The 22,997-nt window shown below is 43.7% G+C and overlaps 1 protein-coding gene across 1 annotated transcript in view; it reads right to left on the bottom strand.

The window, feature by feature from the left end:
- The window catches only part of LOC311223561 (ankyrin repeat and IBR domain-containing protein 1-like), a 211,281-nt gene extending 194,537 nt beyond the window's left edge, over nucleotides 1-16,744 (bottom strand). Inside the window, exons 1-2 of the mRNA XM_084308341.1 lie at nucleotides 16,710-16,744; nucleotides 7,022-7,276 (exon numbers count right to left, since the gene is read on the bottom strand). Of these exons, the coding sequence (XP_084164467.1) occupies nucleotides 7,022-7,209 (188 nt within the window). The 5' untranslated portion in view covers nucleotides 7,210-7,276; nucleotides 16,710-16,744. The remainder of the gene's footprint in view (nucleotides 1-7,021; nucleotides 7,277-16,709) is intronic.
- Between the last annotated feature and the right edge of the window lie 6,253 nt (nucleotides 16,745-22,997).

Here is a 22,997-nt window from a genome sequence, read left to right on the forward strand (position 1 = left end):
AGTCAGGGGCTTGTGTCTGTAGTGAAGCGAATCTGTTTTGAATCGCCACACCAATCCCAGGGTCATCTCCTGGGCTTCTCCCGGGATTGTAGCCATCCAGGTCTCGCTGCTGGCTGCCTTGTCCTCGGAGGAGAGGCTGCGCAGTACTTGCGGATCGCTGCTGGCCCACTGCCTGAGATCAAAGCCGCCTTTGATCAATGAGGCGCGGAGTTTAATCAGGAGAGCCTCGGCTTCTTCCTGGGTTGAAAGGCTTTGTAGACAGTTGTCTACGTAGAAGCTGTTCTTTACGCTGTGTCGGACCTCTTCGTCCGCTGCTGGGTCCTCTGCTACATGTTTCTGTAGTGCAAATGTAGCACAGCAGGGGCTGCACGTCGTTCCGAAGGGGAGGACTTCCCATTGGTAGATGGCTGGGTGCTCATCTCCTGGCTTCTCTCTCCATAGGAACCGTAACAGGGGCTTGTCCTCCTCTACTAATCTCACCTGCAGGAACATTCCTTTAATGTCCCCGCTGATGGCCACCTTTTCCTGGCGGAAGCGGAGTAGAACGCAGAGTAGGGAGGGGCCGAGTGTGGGACCGGGCAGTAACTCTTTATTCAGATTTTGGGATCCGATCTGGTAGCTGCAGTTAAATACTATGCGGTCTTTACCGTTGTGATGGACCTTGTGGTGAGGCACGTACCACGATTCAGTGGTCTGGTCAGCCTCTTTAATGTCCATCTTTGTGACGTGTCCCGCTGTGATGAGCTTCTCAATCTCAGCGCGGTATACACTCTCTTGGGCGGGGTTCTTGGCTAAGCGCCGCTCCGTGTTCAGCAGGTACCGTTCTGTGGCGTCTGTCTTGGCGTGGAAAGTAGGCATTCCTTCTCGCCGCAGGCGTGGCGTGGCGTATCTCAACACGCCGTTGACCGGGACTCTCTTGGTCCCTGTCTCGAGGAGGTGAATGGCGTAAATGTCATCTTTAGAGCGAATGTCTTTCCTTCCGTTCTTAAAGGGCCTTTGTTCCAAGGTCCATAGCCGCTCTACGTGTTGCAGGAGTGCGGTTTCTCCCTCCGTGACTCGGGAGTGGAGACATCTAGTGGCTGTACTTCGGTTGAGAGATTTGGCCTTGGAGAGTCCATCCCAAACGGGTCTCGACTGCTGCAGGACAGCCTCGGGGTCCGGTATGAACCCGGTCTATCGGGACAATGAGGTCTGCATGGTCGGAGCCTATCAACAGGGTCGGCATAGCATTGTCTATGAGCGGGATCGGTAACTTGCGCAGATGTACATATTTCTCCATCAGCTTGGCGACGGGGTATGTGTACCGCGACAGTCCTATTTCTTGGCTGGTGAAAGCGTCTGTAATCTGGTACCGTCGCTCAGGCTGGCCGCTTGCTGCGATAGAGAATGAGACATTCTCGCCCTTTATCGTCTTCAAATCTCGTCTTATTGTCCGAATTGTCATTTGGGTTTCGCTTCCCCGCAGCCCTAGCTGGGCCGCAGCGGAGGCGAGCAGAAGGGTCTTCTCTGACCCGTCATCGAGGACGGCGTAAGTGTCCAGGCCTTTATTCTGGTAGCTTAGTGTCACACGCACTACTTTTAGGAGTACTCGGGCTCCACTGCTGCTGGCGGGATCGATGTACATGACGCTCGCTTTGCTGCTGGATGGTGCGGGTGAAGGGCGCCGTCTGTTACTGTCGTGAAGTATGTCCAGATGGGCTCCATCGCACTTGGTGCACCTTTTCTTTAAGCGGCATTCGGCTGCCATGTGTGAGCGCGCACAGCGAAAACAGCGCTTGTTGGACTTTATCCATTGACTTGCTTCCTCCGCGTTCAGCTTGGGGAAGGAGTCACATTGCGCTAGCCAGTGTTCTTTCTCACAGTAGGGGCACACCATCTTCCACTTCTCCGTTCTGGAGGGGGTACTGTGGCTCCTGCTGCTCGGTACTGACTCCGATTGGTGCATCACAGTCACCGATCTTCTTCCATCATTTAGTCGTCTGGTTCCTTCTCTGGAGCCAGGGGTGCTCCGTCCGAATGTATCTAGCCGTAGGCTGCTGACTTCTCTCGCCAGGAAGTCTGCTAGATCGAGGAGGTTCGGTTCGGGGCCATTCGGGTCTCGGTGGTCTCTCTGCCGCCTAAAACGCTCCTGTCGAGCGGGCGGCAGCTTCTCCAAGATCCTTTCCACATTTGAGTTGGCGTAAAGTTCATGCCTCCCCTTCTCTCTCTGCGCTCCCAACATCCCTACCAGGGACTGCACTCTGATGGACAGGTCGTCCAGTGCTCGATTGTCTATTGCTGGGGGTAAGCGGTCGATGTGTCGGATCTCCTGGATCACGTAATCCCATATGCGCCCATACCTCTGGTCCAATGCTACCAGCGCTGCTGTGTATGGGGTGGTGGAAGTCGCGTAGGCGAGCGCTATATTATGTGCGCGGGGTACCTTTAAGTGCTTCAGTAGGATGGCGTATTTGTGGCGTTCATCCAATACATCCACCAACATGGTCTCCAGACACATGCGGAGTTCCGTATACTGGGCCCGGTTCTCTTGGGTGAAGTCGGGTACCATAGGCGTGCCAATGTATGACGCTGACTGTGGATACATCGGCGAGCGTTGGGGGAGAGGCCTCCTAGGTGAGTCTCCTCCCGCTCCTTGGTATGGGCTGGTACCGGCAGTGTACCATGGCCCGCTTGTCCAGGTGCTGTTCCTCGGTGCGGGTCGTGCGTCGTGCTCACCCGTGTATAGAGTCGGGGGTCTGTAGCGCAGCTCCGCGGGAGTATAGCCTGGGCTGTACCGGACCTCCTGGTCCGGTAGAGTACTGTGCTGTCGTCGGGCGTGGTTCTCCTCCTCTTCCTCTTCGTCTTCAGTTAGGTCATCCAGTGCTTGTAGTCTCTGGTTTAGCCTCTCCACAGGATATGCTGCTCCTTCCCGGTTGCTAGGTCTCGCTTGGACCGGTGGGGGGAGGTGGTCTGTGGGGGGTATAGACCTCGTCTGTTGGTCAAGTTCAGGGTTGTTTACTCGGCTAGGGGATGCCGCCCTGGAGGTGTGTCTAGACGAGTTCCTGGAGCCTCTGGCGGAGGGAGAGGGTGTTGTCCGTCTGATCAGCTGTTCTATTAGTTGCGCTTGCTGTCTGTCGCGCTCTGCGTCCCGTAGAGCACCAGCAGCTGCTCGCTGGCTGTCTGCTCGGTCTCGGGCCACATTCTCTTCTCTCTGAATGCGTCTTAGTTCTAGACGTATATGCTCTTCTTCGCTCCGCTGCTGGATCTGCAGTCGGTCGCGTTCAGCAGCGGCGTTCAGGCTGATGAGGAAGGCCTGCTGTAGGGTCCTCTCTGCCTCGCTGGGAGAAGGCGGTTGTATAGGGGAGCCTTCCCTCGGGGTACTCCTTGCGGAGCCTTGGTGCTCTATCTCCACGGTGCTCTCCCCGTCTTCTTCCGTGCCGAGTTCTCTCTCGGTAGCGTTGTATTCCTCCCGGGACTCATCGGGGACTACTTCTTCAGTACTGGCGGGGTGTGAAGTCATGTCTGGTTCCCACTGGTCCCCACCGTGAACTTGGTCAGTTACATTAGAGCCCGTAGGGGCCTCTATGGTCGGGGTAGTCTGGGCGTTGGGGTTAGACATACTTTTACTTTCTAGTTTTACCGCGTTTACTGTTAGTAGAAGACTAGGTTGTTGACTGACAGCGTAAGCCTCTAAGTACTGAGGGAGCCGTCGTTCGCGCTGCGGGCGTTGGTTAGGAGGATCGTTTCGTGGAGTGTTCATCATAGGCCATTTCAATATTAATAACACTATATTAATATTACACTAATTACCATCCGGCTCGAAGGACCAATTGTAACTGAGGGGTACAATTCCCTGACTGTATTACTAGATATGATACTTACTACCACTACCTTTGTACTTAATATTCGGCCACCCAGTACACGGCATAAATATATTATGATGAACACTGTCACGTAGATGAAACGGATCCAACACAAATGTACGAATTAGAAATAGGTCTTTATTTCTACACAGCGATGGTGTGTAGAGCAAGCACTTAATCAAATCAATCACATTTATGAATGGGAATTAGTATGCACTTTTATGGCAAGAGTATTCGTCGGTATATCAATAGAGAATGTCCAATCTCTGAAGGCGCAGGTGGTACATATACGACCTGGAATAGTTTAAGGAACAACAGCAATGATACTTTAATGATTATATACTGGATACACTAAGGGGGGTTAATCCGGTCGCTTGTAAGCCGACAGGAGTAGGAAGGGGGGGGGGGTAGAATCCGGCTGCCTCGTCCGGCCAAGGGTATCCCAGGTGAACCCACTGTAGTGCCGTTCAATGCGCCGGCGATCCTTGGACCACAGATGAAAGCAGATGGACTCTTTGTGGGCCGGCTCTCTCCGGTCCACGGGGGAGAGACGTGAAGCGACCTCGTCTTGCAGAGCGTCTCCTCACCTTGCGTCCTCTCCAGGGGGGGGGGTTCCAACACACGGCAGTGTCGGGGGTCTTTATCCATGGAATAATCAACGTACACAAAGCATAATCCGTGCCTGGGAAGGCGGGCTGTCGTCGGTAGAATAATCCGGTATACAGGTCCACTCGCTCGTCGGCTCTGGGGCTCCTCGGGTGCAGCTTCACGTGGGGTCAACCACCCTGGATAAGCAGCCAGTTCTCTCCCCGAAACGATGGGGTACTGACTACGGTAGTATTCTCACCGCACGAAGCACTATATATTAACAGACTATTATTAGCTTAATAGACTACGTCCAACTCGACGATATAGTGCCAAATATGACTATTCAAATATTAATATACACGATGTCTCAATACCGATGGTAGGCGAACTTGGCCTTACTCCCACACGTGGCGTCGCGGGGAGGCTTTACGTCTGTGACTCTATTGGAGGGTAAGAAACTGGACTGAAAAGAAAGTCCTACTTTAGTAGCGCAGTATATATACGCACTATGAACAAATAGTCCCATTAGTGGTGCGGTAGCCAGATTCCTACGCGGAACTAGGACTTGTTCGTACATGTGGAGCGGTACGTTTGAACTGGGTCTGAGGGGTATGGCAGCCTGGCACCAAGGTCTCGACCAATAGTAGAATGGAGACTATTATGGGATGTTCAGTAGGCTAGAATGGATATTCAATGCATATTGTACAAGGAATATACAAGGGATATCAGGGAATATTAGAGAATATACAAATACAATTAAATATATATATATAAATAAATATATATATTCGGTTTAATCTGGCCCTTCACAACAACTAGTGTAGTATAAGAACTGAGGAGGGAAGTAATACGCCAAGAAAGAGGAAGAAGAAGAAGAGATCGTCAAAGGAAGTGCGGAGGGCAGTAATACGCCACGATGCGTCTCTACACTGCCGGAAATTCCAATTAAGAAGAAGAAGAAGAAGAACAGGCAGTGTGTAGCTTGAAACAGGACTGAACAGGACTCAACAGATAGACTAAACAACATAGACTGAAGCCTGCATTTCTCAACCAAGGTGCCAAGCCTACCGTTTTGCTGTGGAAAGAGCCAGCAAGTTGATTTACGGCTTTCCATTGTGGAGGAATTTTCATGTGTCGAGTCGGCTGTGATTTTGGAGACTGTGAAAATACAGTTTTCTTACCTTGTAGTAGTAACGTGAATATTTAGGTAAATAGCTTTAGGACCACTTCTGTAAAGAAAGACTTCGCTGTGGAAGAGAAATAAACCATTTGGATATCTTTGTTTTACACTGGAGCGGCTGTGGACAGTATTTTTCTTTATCAACGAAAGTACTACTCACGAGTAAGCAACTTTAACCAGTAGAGTGGAACGTCGGCCCTCATAAGTGATTTGAGTTGTAACTGTTGAGTTTGCTTTATTGAATTTAAAGGGCCAACCACGGCCAAACTGCCCTCTGTCTCCTGAGTCTCTGTGTGCCCTGCTAGTGTGGCTTATCCTTCCCCATTGTCTGTCAAAGAAATGGGAATAAAAGAAGTGACACGTTTTGCCCAAGTCACTTACTCAAGAAGTAATTTGGCCTAAGTCAGGTTTAAAATGGCTCAAATCACAACGGCATGTTCGTAAATTGGCCTAAGTCATTTATTCCTTTTATGTTACATAATTGATAGACATCGTTATTTTTATGTTAATAGTCTTCTATTGTCATAACATTTTTGTGTGAAATTATTAATAAATATAATATATTCTATATATGGTTCAGTTTATTATGTTTCCTGAAAAACGAGAAATTATGAGTTAGGCCACTATTTTAAGAGGGCGACGATATGTAATTTGACTGATAGATACACAAAATGGGTTTATTTATGTTGATTTAATTTAGTTGTGTTGATGTTTCCATTTTTGCAAAAAGGGTATATTCTGTTTGGTTTTACGCAATAAGTATATCGGTGTGTCGTATGTGTGTAGGGGCAGGTATATATAAGAATCTTTCTTCTTCCCGTTCGTTTCGGCCATGGGATTTGGTGAGTTATATTAATATGTACTGTTGGACTGTGGTAATTCCATGTATGAATAAATAAATTATGATGATGAAATATTATACGTTGGTTCTTTCTTAACCCTTTCACTGCCACACTACAGAAGGTTAACCCTTTACTATCACACTACCGACGGTTACGGTTATATATTTTATACATTGTATATTACTGTTGCACTTTACTGTCACATTTGCACTCTGGTTGGATGCCAGACTTCTTTTCATTGTACTGTAGTTGTGCTGCATGATGACAATACATTTTTTTATGTAATCAAATGTAATGTGTGCCCGAGTGGCGCACCGCATACAGCACTGCAGTGCAACGCGGCCGACCCGGGTTCGACTCCCGGACCCGGTGATCTTTGCCAAATGTCTTCCCCGGTCTATCTCCCATTCCTCCTCTCTCTCTTTCTCTCTCTCTACCGGACTGCCCGGTAGCAAAAATCTATAAAAACCTACAAAAACATAACTTGTCCGAAAGGACAAGTAACATGTAATGTAATGTAATGTAATCTAATGTAAACATGACCCCCAGCCACCGCACGGTGTTCTGACCTGAGCAGCCTTGCCATGGCGTGCCGGGCGGCGTAGTGCAGCGGCGTGTTGTGCTGGTAGGGGTCTCCGTAGGTGGTGTTGGGGTCCAGGGCCTCCTTGAACTGTGGGTTGCCCTCGTACAGCTGGCAGGCCAGCAGCTCGTCCCCGTTCATGAGAGCCTTGCGGAACTTGGTCGCCGTGTTCCCCATCTCGTCCCCCCGGGTCCTACGGCCGGCCTCTCTCTCTCTCTAGCACATGGCCGGCATCCCGAGCGTCCTGGGGGAAGAGGAGGGAGAGGAGAGCGAGAGGAGAACCCAGAGAGGAGAACCCAGAGATGTTTTAGATTCCTTTAAGACTCCGGTCGGACTCCAAGAAGGTTGCTCTTCGCTCAACAACTCCGGGCAAAAGCTAAATTCATTTCAACTTCGGTTTTTTTTACGACTCGACACGCGGATCGACTCTAGTTCCCTCGGAACCACTAGAAAGGGTTAGGATGAGATGAGACGGGGCTCAGACTGAACCACTAGAAAGGGTTAGGATTAGGACGAGACGAGACGGGCTGCTATACCGACTGCTATGTGATAATAACTGCCGTCACTGAAACCTCTTTATTCTGGGTCTATTTTCTGAGTTACTCGACAGCAGGAGCCAACGGAGCTCATGTGGGCAGAGGGACGTGACTTCCTCCGGCTCCACCGGGGGCTTCCTGTCGCTGCCCTGCCAACCGGCCAGCCTGCCAGGCTCACGGAGAGAGACCAGAACCTATTACGGAGCGTGATCCCTCAAGCCCCAGTACGACACACAGAGAGTCAGCGCATCACTTCCACCGGCACCACATGTCATGATGTCGTGTGTGTGGCCTGAGGACGCTTTTATCTCCTCGCTACAGTAACCGCCTCCTTCTGCAAAATATAAAGTGTCATAGGAAGGTAGATGATAGTGTTTTATATAAAGTGTCATAGGAAGGTAGATGATAGTGTTTTATATAAAGTGTCATAGGAAGGTAGATGATAGTGTTTTATATAAAGTGTCATAGGAAGGTAGATGATAGTGTTTTATATAAAGTGTCATAGGAAGGTGGATAGATAGTGTTTTATATAAAGTGTTATAGGAAGGTAGATGATAGTGTTTTATATAAAGTGTCATAGGAAGGTAGATGATAGTGTTTTATATAAATATAAAGTGTCATAGGAAGGTGGATAGTGTTTTATATAAAGTGTCATAGGAAGGTGGATAGATAGTGTTTTATATAAAGTGTCATAGGAAGGTAGATATAGTGTTTTATATAAAGTGTCATAGGAAGGTAGATGATAGTGTTTTATATAAAGTGTTATAGGAAGGTAGATAGTGTTTTATATAAAGTGTCATAGGAAGGTAGATGATAGTGTTTTATATAAATATAAAGTGTCATAGGAAGGTAGATGATAGTGTTTTATATAAATATAAAGTGTCATAGGAAGGTAGATAGATAGTGTTTTATATAAAGTGTCATAGGAAGGTAGATAGATAGTGTTTTATATAAATATAAAGTGTCATAGGAAGGTAGATGATAGTGTTTTATATAAATATAAAGTGTCATAGGAAGGTAGATAGATAGTGTTTTATATAAAGTGTCATAGGAAGGTAGATGATAGTGTTTTATATAAAGTGTCATAGGAAGGTGGATGATAGTGTTTTATATAAAGTGTCATAGGAAGGTAGATGATAGTGTTTTATATAAAGTGTCATAGGAAGGTAGATGATAGTGTTTTATATAAAGTGTCATAGGAAGGTAGATGATAGTGTTTTATATAAAGTGTCATAGGAAGGTAGATGATAGTGTTTTATATAAAGTGTCATAGGAAGGTAGATGATAGTGTTTTATATAAAGTGTCATAGGAAGGTAGATGATAGTGTTTTATATAAAGTGTCATAGGAAGGTAGATAGATAGTGTTTTATATAAAGTGTCATAGGAAGGTAGATAGATAGTGTTTTATATAAAGTGTCATAGGAAGGTAGATAGATAGTGTTTTATATAAAGTGTCATAGGAAGGTAGATGATAGTGTTTTATATAAAGTGTTATAGGAAGGTAGATAGATAGTGTTTTATATAAAGTGTCATAGGAAGGTAGATGATAGTGTTTTATATAAATATAAAGTGTCATAGGAAGGTAGATGATAGTGTTTTATATAAATATAAAGTGTCATAGGAAGGTAGATAGATAGTGTTTTATATAAAGTGTCATAGGAAGGTAGATAGATAGTGTTTTATATAAATATAAAGTGTCATAGGAAGGTAGATGATAGTGTTTTATATAAAGTGTCATAGGAAGGTAGATGATAGTGTTTTATATAAAGTGTCATAGGAAGGTGGATGATAGTGTTTTATATAAAGTGTCATAGGAAGGTAGATGATAGTGTTTTATATAAAGTGTCATAGGAAGGTAGATAGATAGTGTTTTATATAAAGTGTCATAGGAAGGTAGATAGATAGTGTTTTATATAAAGTGTCATAGGAAGGTAGATAGATAGTGTTTTATATAAATATAAAGTGTCATAGGAAGGTAGATAGATAGTGTTTTATATAAAGTGTCATAGGAAGGTAGATAGATAGTGTTTTATATAAAGTGTCATAGGAAGGTAGATAGATAGTGTTTTATATAAATATAAAGTGTCATAGGAAGGTAGATGATAGTGTTTTATATAAAGTGTCATAGGAAGGTAGATAGATAGTGTTTTATATAAAGTGTCATAGGAAGGTAGATAGATAGTGTTTTATATAAAGTGTCATAGGAAGGTAGATAGATAGTGTTTTATATAAAGTGTCATAGGAAGGTAGATAGATAGTGTTTTATATAAAGTGTCATAGGAAGGTAGATAGATAGTGTTTTATATAAATATAAAGTGTCATAGGAAGGTAGATGATAGTGTTTTATATAAAGTGTCATAGGAAGGTAGATGATAGTGTTTTATATAAAGTGTCATAGGAAGGTGGATAGATAGTGTTTTATATAAAGTGTCATAGGAAGGTGGATAGATAGTGTTTTATATAAATATAAAGTGTCATAGGAAGGTAGATGATAGTGTTTTATATAGTGTCATAGGAAGGTGGATGATAGTGTTTTATATAAATATAAAGTGTCATAGGAAGGTGGATAGATAGTGTTTTATATAAAGTGTCATAGGAAGGTGGATAGATAGTGTTTTATATAAAGTGTCATAGGAAGGTAGATAGATAGTGTTTTATATAAAGTGTCATAGGAAGGTAGATGATAGTGTTTTATATAAAGTGTTATAGGAAGGTAGATAGATAGTGTTTTATATAAAGTGTCATAGGAAGGTAGATGATAGTGTTTTATATAAATATAAAGTGTCATAGGAAGGTAGATGATAGTGTTTTATATAAATATAAAGTGTCATAGGAAGGTAGATAGATAGTGTTTTATATAAAGTGTCATAGGAAGGTAGATAGATAGTGTTTTATATAAATATAAAGTGTCATAGGAAGGTAGATGATAGTGTTTTATATAAATATAAAGTGTCATAGGAAGGTAGATAGATAGTGTTTTATATAAAGTGTCATAGGAAGGTAGATGATAGTGTTTTATATAAAGTGTCATAGGAAGGTAGATGATAGTGTTTTATATAAAGTGTCATAGGAAGGTAGATAGATAGTGTTTTATATAAAGTGTCATAGGAAGGTAGATAGATAGTGTTTTATATAAATATAAAGTGTCATAGGAAGGTAGATGATAGTGTTTTATATAAAGTGTCATAGGAAGGTAGATGATAGTGTTTTATATAAAGTGTCATAGGAAGGTGGATATAGTGTTTTATATAAAGTGTCATAGGAAGGTGGATAGATAGTGTTTTATATAAAGTGTCATAGGAAGGTGGATAGATAGTGTTTTATATAAAGTGTCATAGGAAGGTGGATAGATAGTGTTTTATATAAAGTGTCATAGGAAGGTGGATAGATAGTGTTTTATATAAAGTGTCATAGGAAGGTAGATGAGTGTTTTATGGATCCCACGACGGGGGATCCCTTCACACCACTGAGATGACACAAGTAAGGGAAAGGGAACAGAAAACCAAGCATTCAGCACCAACCAATTCCCATACACAGATGTATTTGTGGTGGCCAAACACAATATCAGACAGGCTCAAGATTCCACAATGTGACACAAATAACATATTAAAAAGTCTTGTTGTGTCTCTGTCGTCGTTCACGTATTATTTGTCTCTGCGCATCTCTGTGTCCTAGTGTTACCAGCCAGTCTGAGAGGTGCAACACTGAACGCCGCACGGTCTCTTTCGATAAATAATAGGCTGAACTGCAGCGAGATTCATAGGAAGTTTAGAGTAGATTCAAATGTATTATTTGACATTTGGACCATGTACACCATCATCAGTATTACTACTGTCTAGGGCTGTACCGAATAGTTCGAAGCATCGAAGCTTCATTCATAACGTTGACATTCGAAGTCTAAATTAACATTCGAATTTCTTTAGTTTTTAATTATTATAATTTTTTTTTGTATGCGTCTATTCATTCTGTTTAAACCAATGGGGTTTTTCTTCACAGTTGCAGATAAAGATTAGGCTACACAAATATTATAGTATTATACTATTATAGTATATGACTCGTCATAAAAAAATGTATAAAACATTTATCATAAATGATGTAGCCTATCTGCATCCGCTTGGCGCTCGGCGCTCCATCAAGACGCCACCATCACTTTCGTACCAACCATGCCCTTATTGGATAATTCATGTTGACGAAACTGACGAGTTATATTCATTAAAGAAAGTTGATTTAATTTTTTAAAATACTAATTTAATCAGATTAATTTATTCAAATATACGATTTTGTTTGAGGATATTTAAAAAAAAATAAAAAAAAAAAAAAAAAAAAAAAAAAAAAATAATAATAATAATAATAATAATAATAATAATAATAATAATAATAATAATAATAATAATAATAATAATAATAATAATAATAATAATAATAATAATAATAATAATAATAATATGATTACGTCATAAAATATGACGACAGACATTCAAAGCTTCATTCGAAAACTTCAAGAAGCTTGGAATGTAAAAAAAGAAATGACATTCGGTACAGCCCTACTTTACTACTGTCTGATTGAATCATGCCACTCACTACTGTTATCACTATTATCATTACGTTTGCACTTTGTTCCATGTTGTATTATGTACCTCTCCTACCTGCAACCCCCTCCCCACATGACACTGCTATGACACTTGAATTTCCCCAAGGGGATTAACCCTTTCACTGCCACACGACAGCTGTGACAATACAGAAGGTTAGCCCTTTACAAATCACACAACCGACGGCGATGCGGTTGTGTGATAGTAAAGGGTTAACCTTCTGTCGTGTGGCAGTGAAAGGGTTAATAAAGAAACACCTGACATGGCTTTCTACAAGTATAGGTGTATGCCAATGCCTATTGCAATAGTAATATACAATGTACAGGTGATTAAACTGAATATAAAATATATAGTTTGGATATAAGTTGGAATGCAATCAAGCTTCTAGGCGAGTAATGGTAGGGCTCTCACTCTCCTCTCTGGATGAGAAAGGGCCGTTTTAGTCAAGAAAAACAAAGAATTCCTTGCACTCTGAGGTAAATTGATTGATTGATTGAAAACTTTATTAACAGATTGCAGAATGGGTACAATACAGTAGGCCTACAGCTCAATACTAGGGATGGGTACCGAATTCGGTTCTTTTGAGGTACCGAACCGAAACACGTCGGTACTACCGAGTATCGATTCAAGTGAGATACCGAAAAAATAAAAAATAAAAAATAAACTTTTTTATTTTTACTTTATTTTTTATTTATTTTTTACCTTTTTTATTTTCATGTCAACGTTCACAAGCACAATATATGCTTACCTAGGATTTGACTTGATTCAACAACAAAGCAGTTGGAGCAATGGCAAGCCGAAAACGGTCGAAATTGTAGTTATTTGAAGTTAGGATTTTTTTTTCACGACTGAGGTAGGTAAATAATTTTTTTTAGACTAAAGTACCGAAAAAAGGTACCGTTGGGTACCGGTATCGATTCACAGGTACCGGTACCGTATCGGTTCAAATGTGAAAGGTACCCATCCCTACTCAATACACACAACTGCTAAGAGGATGCAGACCAGAAAATCATGTCATCTTCAACAGAACCTCAGTTGATCTTTGGTCGCCCGACTCGCCCCCCATGACTAGACTGTTGGAGGTGACATCGCCTGTTTGTTTTGTGTCTTTGTTCGGTTCTGTTAAATCAATCAACAGTTTTCAGTTTGTTTAAGTCAGAAACCACAGTCCCTCTTCTTACACTTGGAAATTACTCAATAATCAACTAGGATGCAGTAAAAAACTTAAAACCAGATTCTCAAACATAAACATAAAAACGGACAACACGCTCATCACAGACAAGCTGGATGTAGCCAATTACTTAAACATTTTCTTCACAAACATAGCCACAACACTGGTAAACAAACTACCCTCCCACTCAGGGCTTTATGGGGTAGAACACATAGTAGCTTACTACAAAAACCTAGGGGTCCGCAAGGACGACTTCAAGCTGGAAATGGTAACAACAGATGAGGTACTCAATAAACTGAGCGCCCTCCAACCTAACAAGGCCACTGGCCATGACAACATCCCCTCCAAATTCCTCAGAGACTCAGCAGCCGCCATCACCCCAATCATCACACACATAATAAACCTCTCCATAAAACAGGGACACGTCCCCAAGGACTTCAAAATTGCGAGGGTGACCCCTCTGCACAAAAAGGGCAGCAAATTAGACCCAGGCAACTACCGCCCTGTTTCTATTCTCACCTCCATCTCGAAAGTCATGGAAAAAATAGTCTACGAACAGGTCGAAAAGTACCTAGCGGAAAAAAATCTAATCTACGAATTCCAATCTGGCTTCAGAACATCCCACTCCACTGACACATGCCTTCTCTATTTGAATGACCACATCAAACAAGAGGTGGACGCAGGCAAATACTGCGGCATGGTCATGCTGGACCTACAAAAGGCCTTTGACACGGTCAATCACTCCATTCTGATTGACAAGCTAAAAGCAATTGGTTTTGATAGTCTATCAGTGAGCTGGATGCAATCCTACCTTGAGGGGAGGGAACAGATGGTGGAGGTAAACGGTACCCTATCCCCCCCCCTCACAGTGAGCTGTGGTGTTCCACAAGGAAGCATACTAGGACCGCTACTGTTCCTAATTTATGCAAATGACATGTCGTCAGCTTGTGACTGCAACTTGTTCCTGTTTGCGGACGACTCAGCCCTGCTGGTCTCTGACAAGAACAAGTTACAGGTTGAAAAAACCCTCAGCTCGGAACTAGGCAGAATCTGCATATGGCTCGCTGATAACAAACTATCATTACACATGGGCAAAACAGAGTCCATTCTCTTCGGTTCAAATAACAAACTCAGCAAGACCGACGGCTTCTCAGTTACAGTGGGTGACAATATTGTCACAAGGAAAGATGAAATTACCTACCTGGGTTCCATCCTAGAGGCTAATCTCTCCTGTGACAAAATGGCATCCAATGTAATAAAAAAAAGTCAACCAACGAACTCGATTCTTGTACCGGATCTCCTCTCTGGTAAACAAGAACACCCTGAAGACTCTGGCAGGAGCACTCATTCAGGGGTACTACGACTATGCTTGCACCTCATGGTACCAAAGCACCTCAAAGGCGCTAAAAACAAAATTACAAACATCTCAAAACAAACTGGTCAGACTACTGCTTGACCTTACTCCTAGAACCCACCTCACCCCTGCCCACTTTGACAACCTAGGATGGCTTAGAGTAGACGACAGAGTACAACAACTTGCAATGGGCCTGGTCTACAAGATACACTACACGACCAAGGTACCCATGTACATGTCAAAATACTTCCCAAAGGTCAGTGAATACCACGATCACAACACCAGAGGGAGCTCCACAAATCATGTTAAACCCAGATTCGGCTCAAATAAGGGACTAAACACGTTTCGCAATTATGCCACATCAATGTGGAACGCCCTACCCAAAGCTGTAAAGGAATGTGGATCACTACCCACTTTCAAAACCTCTCTCAAGGGACACCTACGGGAGACTGCAATTCAACACTGGCCCCTGTAAATATCCTAACCCAACCCCCTCCAATGTACAGTCATTTACCTAGTATGGTTGTCAATAGTTCAATGTACAATTTTGTTTGTTTGTACAGTGTCTCCTCCCCCCCCCCCCTCAATGTACAGTATTACTTGTTTATACAGTGTGCCCCCCGGCCCCCCCCCCCGCCCCCCCCCCCCCCCCAACCACCTCCAATGTAAATTACCCAGTATGGTTGTCAATATCCCAATGTACCCAACCCCCCCCCACACAACCTCCTCCAATGTACAGTTTCTACGTCAAATGTATATACTCCCTTTTCTTGACTCCTTCTGTATCACAAACAGTACTGTATTTGCAAATCTGGTATGTCATAGATGTAGCAGTACTGACTATCTGTATGTCATGTATGTCATATATGTCCTGATGAATTGAAAATGGGGGACCCTGATGTAAACAAGACGAAAGTCTTTCTCTGGTCTGCATCCCCTTAACAATTGTGTGTATTGAGCTGTACTGTATTGTACCCATTCTACAATCTGTTAATAAAGTTTTCAATCAATCAATCAAACACATGTAACCAGATAACAAGCATGGACACACTGGAGACAGGAGGCTTTAAGATAAATTGCATGCACAAATCTGTGCGAAACTTATGAGTAGTTTATGAAGAAATGTTGTACAACCGAACATTAGGCATATACTAGTATGTTCATTGCTAGAATAGAATAGAATCTAATTAAGATAGTCACGCTAACTAGATAAAGCCAAGATAGTCAAATCGCCAATGAAACTCAATATGAGAAACAGCAGAGCAGATTGATTGAAATGTTTATCAACAGATTGCAGAATGGGTACAATACAGTACAACTTCTATTGTAGGGATTGCATTGCATGTATTATTGTATGTTTTTATACTGTATATGTTTGGCACCAAGACAAATCCCAATCAACCATGTGTTGAAATGGCAATAAAGTTTTCTATCTATCGATCTATATATTGTTAAGGGGATGCAGACCCCCATTTTCAATTCATAGTGACATTTATGACATACACACAACATACATGACATCATCTTTTTTAGACTCTTCTTGTATCACAAACAGTACTGTAGTTGTAAATATGGTATGTCATAAATGTATAGATGTAGCAGTACTGTCTATCTGTATGTCATAAATGTCACTATGAATTGTGCAATTGTGTGTATTGAGCCGTACTGTATTGTACCAATTCTGCAATCTGTTAATAAAGTTTTCAATCAATCAATCAAAACAGTGTGCGTTGGTCAGTGTGTACAGTAGGTCAGTGTATACAGTAGGTCAGTGTATTTGGTCAGTGTGTACAGTTGGTCAGTGTATACAGTAGGTCAGTGTATACTGTATACAGTAGGTCAGTGTACATACAGTTGGTCAGTGTATACAGTAGGTCAGTGGACTACATACAGCGGTCAGCTAGCTGCCGTTAGCCCAGTCAGCAGCACAGTGGATGAACTAACTAACAAGAAAACACTGGAGAACACTTTGGTTTAACAGCTCAGGCTGATATATGTATATATATATATATTATCTCACGGTTACCTGCGTCTTGGAGACCAGCTGCCAGCGCAGTAACAGCAGCTGTTTGTCAGCTGGACATGAATCATACCGCTGCTCAGAGAGAGCTGAGTGTTATTGTTATTGTTATTGTTCCTGGAACTCTCTCTGCTGCTCGGGTTGCCAGGTTTCCAGAAACCCCCTTATGGGATATTCCAACAAGAAGGGTGTCTTACGTTATTTCTTTATCCTTTTGGTTTTTTAAATGTATTTTAACAGTTAATTAATAACGCTTTTTAAAAGTGTACTCGTCTTCAGTGGTCCACCATTCCAGGCATACATTATGCTACATATCCTATTAACCGTTCCTCAATCTATGTAGGTTATTGCCAAACTTGGCAACCTCGTTACGTTTCAGGGTGGGTGTGAATGAATGAATGAATGAAAACTTTATTTAACAGATTGCAGAATGGGTACAATACAGTACGGCTCAATACATACAATTGTTAAGGGGATGCAGACCTGAGAAAGACGTTTGTCTTGTTTCCATCAGGGTCCCCCATTTTCAATTCATATAGACATATATGACATACATGACATACAGATAGTCAGTACTGCTACTTCTATACATTTATGACATACCAGATTTGCAAATACAGTACTGTTTGTGATACAGAAGGAGTCAAGAAAAGGGAGTATATACATTTGACGTAGAAACTGTACATTGGAGGAGGTTGGGTGGGGGGGGTTGGGTACATTGGGATATTGACAACCATACTGGGTAATTTACATTGGAGGTGGTTGGGGGGGGGGGGGGCCGGGGGGCACACTGTATAAACAAGTAACACTGTACATTGTTTTATTGGACTTCCCCACTTTTTTCACATTACGATGTAACCCACCCACAAAACCGTGGTAATTAGTAGTTCATAATATTTTTATTTTAAATAGATATTTAACTTTTGTAGAACTAAAACCATCAGGTCCGGAAAGTCCAAAGGAGGGGGGGTCTGATTGATTGATTGAAAATGTTATTAACAGATTGCAGAATGGGTACAGTACAGTACGGCTTAATACATACAATTGTTAAGGGGATGCAGACCAGAGAAAGACGTTTGTCTTGTTTACATCAGGGTCCCCCATTTTCAATTCATAATGACATATGACATACACAACATACAGATATACAGTACTGCTACATCTATACATTTATGACATACACAACATACAGATATACAGTACTGCTATATCTATACATTTATGACATACACGATATACAAATATGTAGTACTGTTTATGATACAAAAATAGTCTAAAAAGAGAGTATATATATATTTGAGGGGGAAGAAACTGTATGTAGCATCCTGAATATTCTGCTAAGTATTCAGCAGTGCTGACTAACTGTTACTTCCCCTGTGTGTGTATAAAGTGTGATAAGAGTACAGCAACTTGCAATGGGCCTGGTCTACAAGATACACTACACGACCAAGGTACCCATGTACATGTCAAAATACTTCCCAAAGGTCAGTGAATACCACGATCACAACACCAGAGGGAGCTCCACAAATCATGTTAAACCCAGATTCGGCTCAAATAAGGGACTAAACACGTTTCGCAATTATGCCACATCAATGTGGAACGCCCTACCCAAAGCTGTAAAGGAATGTGGATCACTACCCACTTTCAAAACCTCTCTCAAGGGACACCTACGGGAGACTGCAATTCAACACTGGCCCCTGTAAATATCCTAACCCAACCCCCTCCAATGTACAGTCATTTACCTAGTATGGTTTTGTCAATAGTCCAATGTACAATTTTGTTTGTTTGTACAGTGTCTCCCCCCCCCCTCAATGTACAGTTTTGCTTGTATATACAGTGTGCCCCCCCCCCCCCCAACCACCTCCAATGTAGATTACCCAGTATGGTTGTCAATATCCCAGTGTACCCAACCCCCCCCCACCCAACCTCCTCCAATGTACAGTTTCTACGTCAAATGTATATACTCCCTTTTCCTGACTCCTTCTGTATCACAAACAGTACTGTATTTGCAAATCTGGTATGTCATAAATGTATAGATGTAGCAGTACTGACTATCTGTATGTCATATATGTCCTGATGATTGGAAAATGGGGGACCCTGATGTAAACAAGACGAAAGTCTTTCTCTGGTCTGCATCCCCTTAACAATTGTGTGTATTGAGCTGTACTGTATTGTACCCATTCTGCAATCTGTTAATAAAGTTTTCAATCAATCAATCAATCAATCAATAAACAGTGTTCCTTTTGATACCTTGCCCGGACTACTAATGAGGTGAGGTGCTACTCTTCTCCGGCTTCGATATGGATCACTAACATAACATTGAAGCATCTTTCTCCCTTTCTGGAGTGGTCCTATAGTGGGATCAGTTCCGGTTGCCAGCAGGGGGCAGTGGTGGCAGGTGGAGCGGAGGAGAGAGGAGCAACGAGCAAGAGATGATTACCTGGAGGCGTGTATCATAGGGCGTGTATCACTTCCGCAATGGAATTCGGTTTCCGGGTTCCTCTGATTGGCCGCGACCCCCACGTGACCCGCCCCCCTATCCGCGGCAGCGCGATTGTTTACATCAGGGTCCCCCATTTTCAATTCATATAGAACGACTACGCCGTAACAAATCATTAAAAAAATATACCGTTAACTGGAATATGTTGTGCCTTTACACATATGTTGGATTATGTAATTGGTTTGTCATGACAAACAAATAAAAAAATCGCGATTTACCAGCTGGCTACAACATGTGTGTTGATGTTGTAGCCACCTCCTCCGCGGCAGGAATACTAAGCTCCCCCTTAAGCTCCAGGAGAGAGGGGAGAGGCTGAAAACCCGCAGTTCTTGCCCGCCTGATGGGAGCCGAATCCCCGCATCCGATTTGTCTGATGAATACCCACAAACATGGAGGTCCCGAATGCATGGAAGTATTGATTGCGCCGTAACAAATCATTAAAAAAAGATACCGTTAACTGGAATATGTTGTGCCTTTACACATATGTTGGATTATGTAATTGGTTTGTCATGACAAACAAATAAAATATCGCATCCGCCGGCTGTCTCTGGCTTGCTCCAGCGGACACCAGAGCTCAGCCCGCGGCGAGAATGTGCTGCCACGAGCGGCATCACTGAGCTCTGGCTCTGTCTACATGCAGTCACTGAGTGTTGTGTTGCTGTAGCCAGCGGGTAAATCGCGATTTTTTTATTTGTTTGTCATGACAAACCAATTACATAATCCAACATATGTGTAAAGGTTAATATGGTGATTTGTTACGGCGTAGTCGTTCTATATGAATTGAAAATGGGGGACCCTGATGTAAACAAGACAAAAGTCTTTCTCAAAGTGATACACGCTACCTGGAGGGCGGAGCACCAGGAAGCTCTCTTCGACAGTGAACTCGACCATGAACAGTCGCAACAGGCGTGTGCTCAGGAAGAGCCCCGTTGAAGGAGTGATGTTGAAGAGCCCCATTGGAGAGCGACGGGTGATAAGGAGTACTTGCTAGTTGACGTGTTATCCTAGAAGTACCAGTGATAGTGTGTGAGTAAGCGATACGGAAAGAAGGACTAACGTCCATAGATAACGGGTTATAGTAGTAATGTGTGTGGTGTATTAGCATGCTGCTAACGGCTCCATTGACTCCAGTATACTACCGGGCGCGCGGCGCTGAAGACCGGTGGTGCATGCAGCCACGTTGCGTTAGTAGTACAGACGATAGCAGGAGGGTGCACTAAGACCCACAGTTTAGCTGTGTTTAGGGTAGCCAAACAGTATTAGAGCGCGCCAGCATCAAACAGCAGCCAGCAGTGGACGTCTCCCCGACGCCGCAGAGGACACCTCGCCCCACCAGCAGAGGTCGCCACAACACAGCACGCTCCTCCAGTTTCACCACTGCCCATGCTGTTCACCCCAGCCCGCTGGCTGTGCTCGCGGGATCGCCCGACGCCATCTTGTCACCCGGACGAGAGGTGATGAGAGTGGGTCCGCCATCTTGGCTAAGTACAACGGTACCTCGTGTGCCCACAGCAATATCCATTCAAGCGAACGCTAACGACCAGTGTCTAAGGGGTACCCCAAACATTATAAGCCGGCTTTAGAGTAGGTTTTATTTGGTAACGTGGGCCCACATTTAACTGGTTTCTTTTGTATTTTTGTATTATTGTGATGTTATTGAATTCCCAATGAACTACCTACTTTGTGCCTGGGTCTCCCCTAATCCAAGCGGGGTTATTATTAATGTATTGAGCATGCGGTGCCTATGATGGGAATAGTGTTCCCCTACAATACAAGTGAGAGCACCCGGTGCCGTTTATGAATACATGCTATATGAATCATCTGAAGTACAACTTGTAACTGATAACTGACCAGGCTTTTATATAAAGTAGACGTAATTGGGAGCACTGTGTGTGTCTGTTTCTGATCCTATGCTAACCTAACAACCGGGTAAATACTTGTGACTGGTATAATTATTTAACCCTTCCACCCCATTCACAGCATATTCAGTAAGGGTCTATACAGGTGGTCAAGGAAGGGTACTGCTTAAAGGGAAGCCCAATAATACTATTGAACTGACAGTCACCGGGTGTGGGAGGGCTGACGGAGGTACTGGGGGAAGTGAGAGTGTGTGGGGAGCTACTGCTGACCGCTTTGGAAGGCGAGGAAGACCAGAGTACCACCCCCCAGGTTAGTAAATCCTGGGCCCCATCCACTCCTGCTGCACGCCCTCCAGAACGACGTTCCGGGCCAAAGACGGGGGTACAGATAGATCCAACTCTATTCCACCCTTCTACATGTACATTGGAGGAGGTTGGGTAGGTGGGGGGGGTTGGTTAGGTAGGGTGGGGGGGGGGGGACTGTAGTACATTGGATGGTGCAGCCCCCCCCCAAGGGGGTGAAGATTCTCTCCCGCTCCTCCTCGCCGGACCTAGAACATCTGACCATTCTATGTCGTCCGTTCTATCTCCTCCGGGAATTCACAGCAATCATCATCACCACAGTATACATCCCACCTCAAGCAGATACCACAAAAGCATTGGCGGACCTCCAGGACTCATTGAACCAACACCAAATCAAGTATCCAGACGCGGCCATGGTGGTGGCTGGCGACTTCAATAAAGCAAACCTAAAAAAGGTTATGCCAAATTTCTATCAACACATCAAATGTACCACCAGGGGAGGGAACACTTTGGACCACTGCTACACCCCATTCAAGCAGGGCTACAACGCAGTCCCAGCTCCTCCATTCGGAAAATCTGACCACGATGCCATTTTCCTCATGCCCGGATATAAACAAAGAGCCAGAGAGGCTGTAGTGACGTGAGAGGTGACTACTAAACTCCTCCCCAGCAGACCGGTGGCACTCACCTCTGTGGTCATGAAATGCTTTGAGAGGCTGGTCAAGGATTACATCTGTGCCTCTCTCCCTAGTACCATGGACCCATTGCAGTTTGCATACAGGACGAACAGGTCCACTGACGACGCAGTCTCCCAGGTACTACACAACACACTATCTCACCTTGACAGTCAGAAGGGGGGCTATGTGAGATTGCTGTTCATTGACTATAGTTCAGCTTTCAACACCATAGTCCCCACCAGACTGGTGGACAAGCTGATTGAGCTGGGGCCTCCAACCTAACAAGGCCACTGGCCATGACAACATCCCCTCCAAATTCCTCAGAGACGCAGCAGCCGCCATCACCCCGGTCATCACACACATAATAAACCTCTCTATAAAACAGGGACACGTCCCCAAGGACTTCAAAATTGCGAGAGTGACCCCTCTGCACAAAAAGGGCAGCAAATTAGACCCAGGCAACTACCGCCCTGTTTCTATTCTTACCTCCATCTCGAAAGTCATGGAGAAAATAGTCTACGAACAGGTCGAAAAGTACCTGGCGGGAAAAAATCTAATCTACGAATTCCAATCTGGCTTCAGAACGTCCCACTCCACTGACACATGCCTCCTCTATTTGAACGACCACATCAAACAAGAGGTGGACGCGGGCAAATACTGCGGCATGGTCATGCTGGACCTACAAAAGGCCTTCGACACTGTCAATCACTCCATTCTGATTGACAAGCTAAAAGCAATTGGTTTTGATAGTCTATCAGTGAGCTGGATGCAATCCTACCTTGAGGGGAGGGAACAGATGGTGGAGGTAAACGGTACCCTATCCCCCCCCCTCACAGTGAGCTGTGGTGTTCCACAAGGAAGCATACTAGGACCGCTACTCTTCCTAATTTATGCAAATGACATGTCGTCAGCTTGTGACTGCAACTTGTTCCTGTTTGCGGACGACTCAGCCCTG

This window comes from Notolepis coatsorum (genome assembly GCF_963971535.1).
Source record: "Notolepis coatsorum genome assembly, chromosome: 2".
NCBI classification, from domain to species: domain Eukaryota; kingdom Metazoa; phylum Chordata; class Actinopteri; order Aulopiformes; family Paralepididae; genus Notolepis; species Notolepis coatsorum.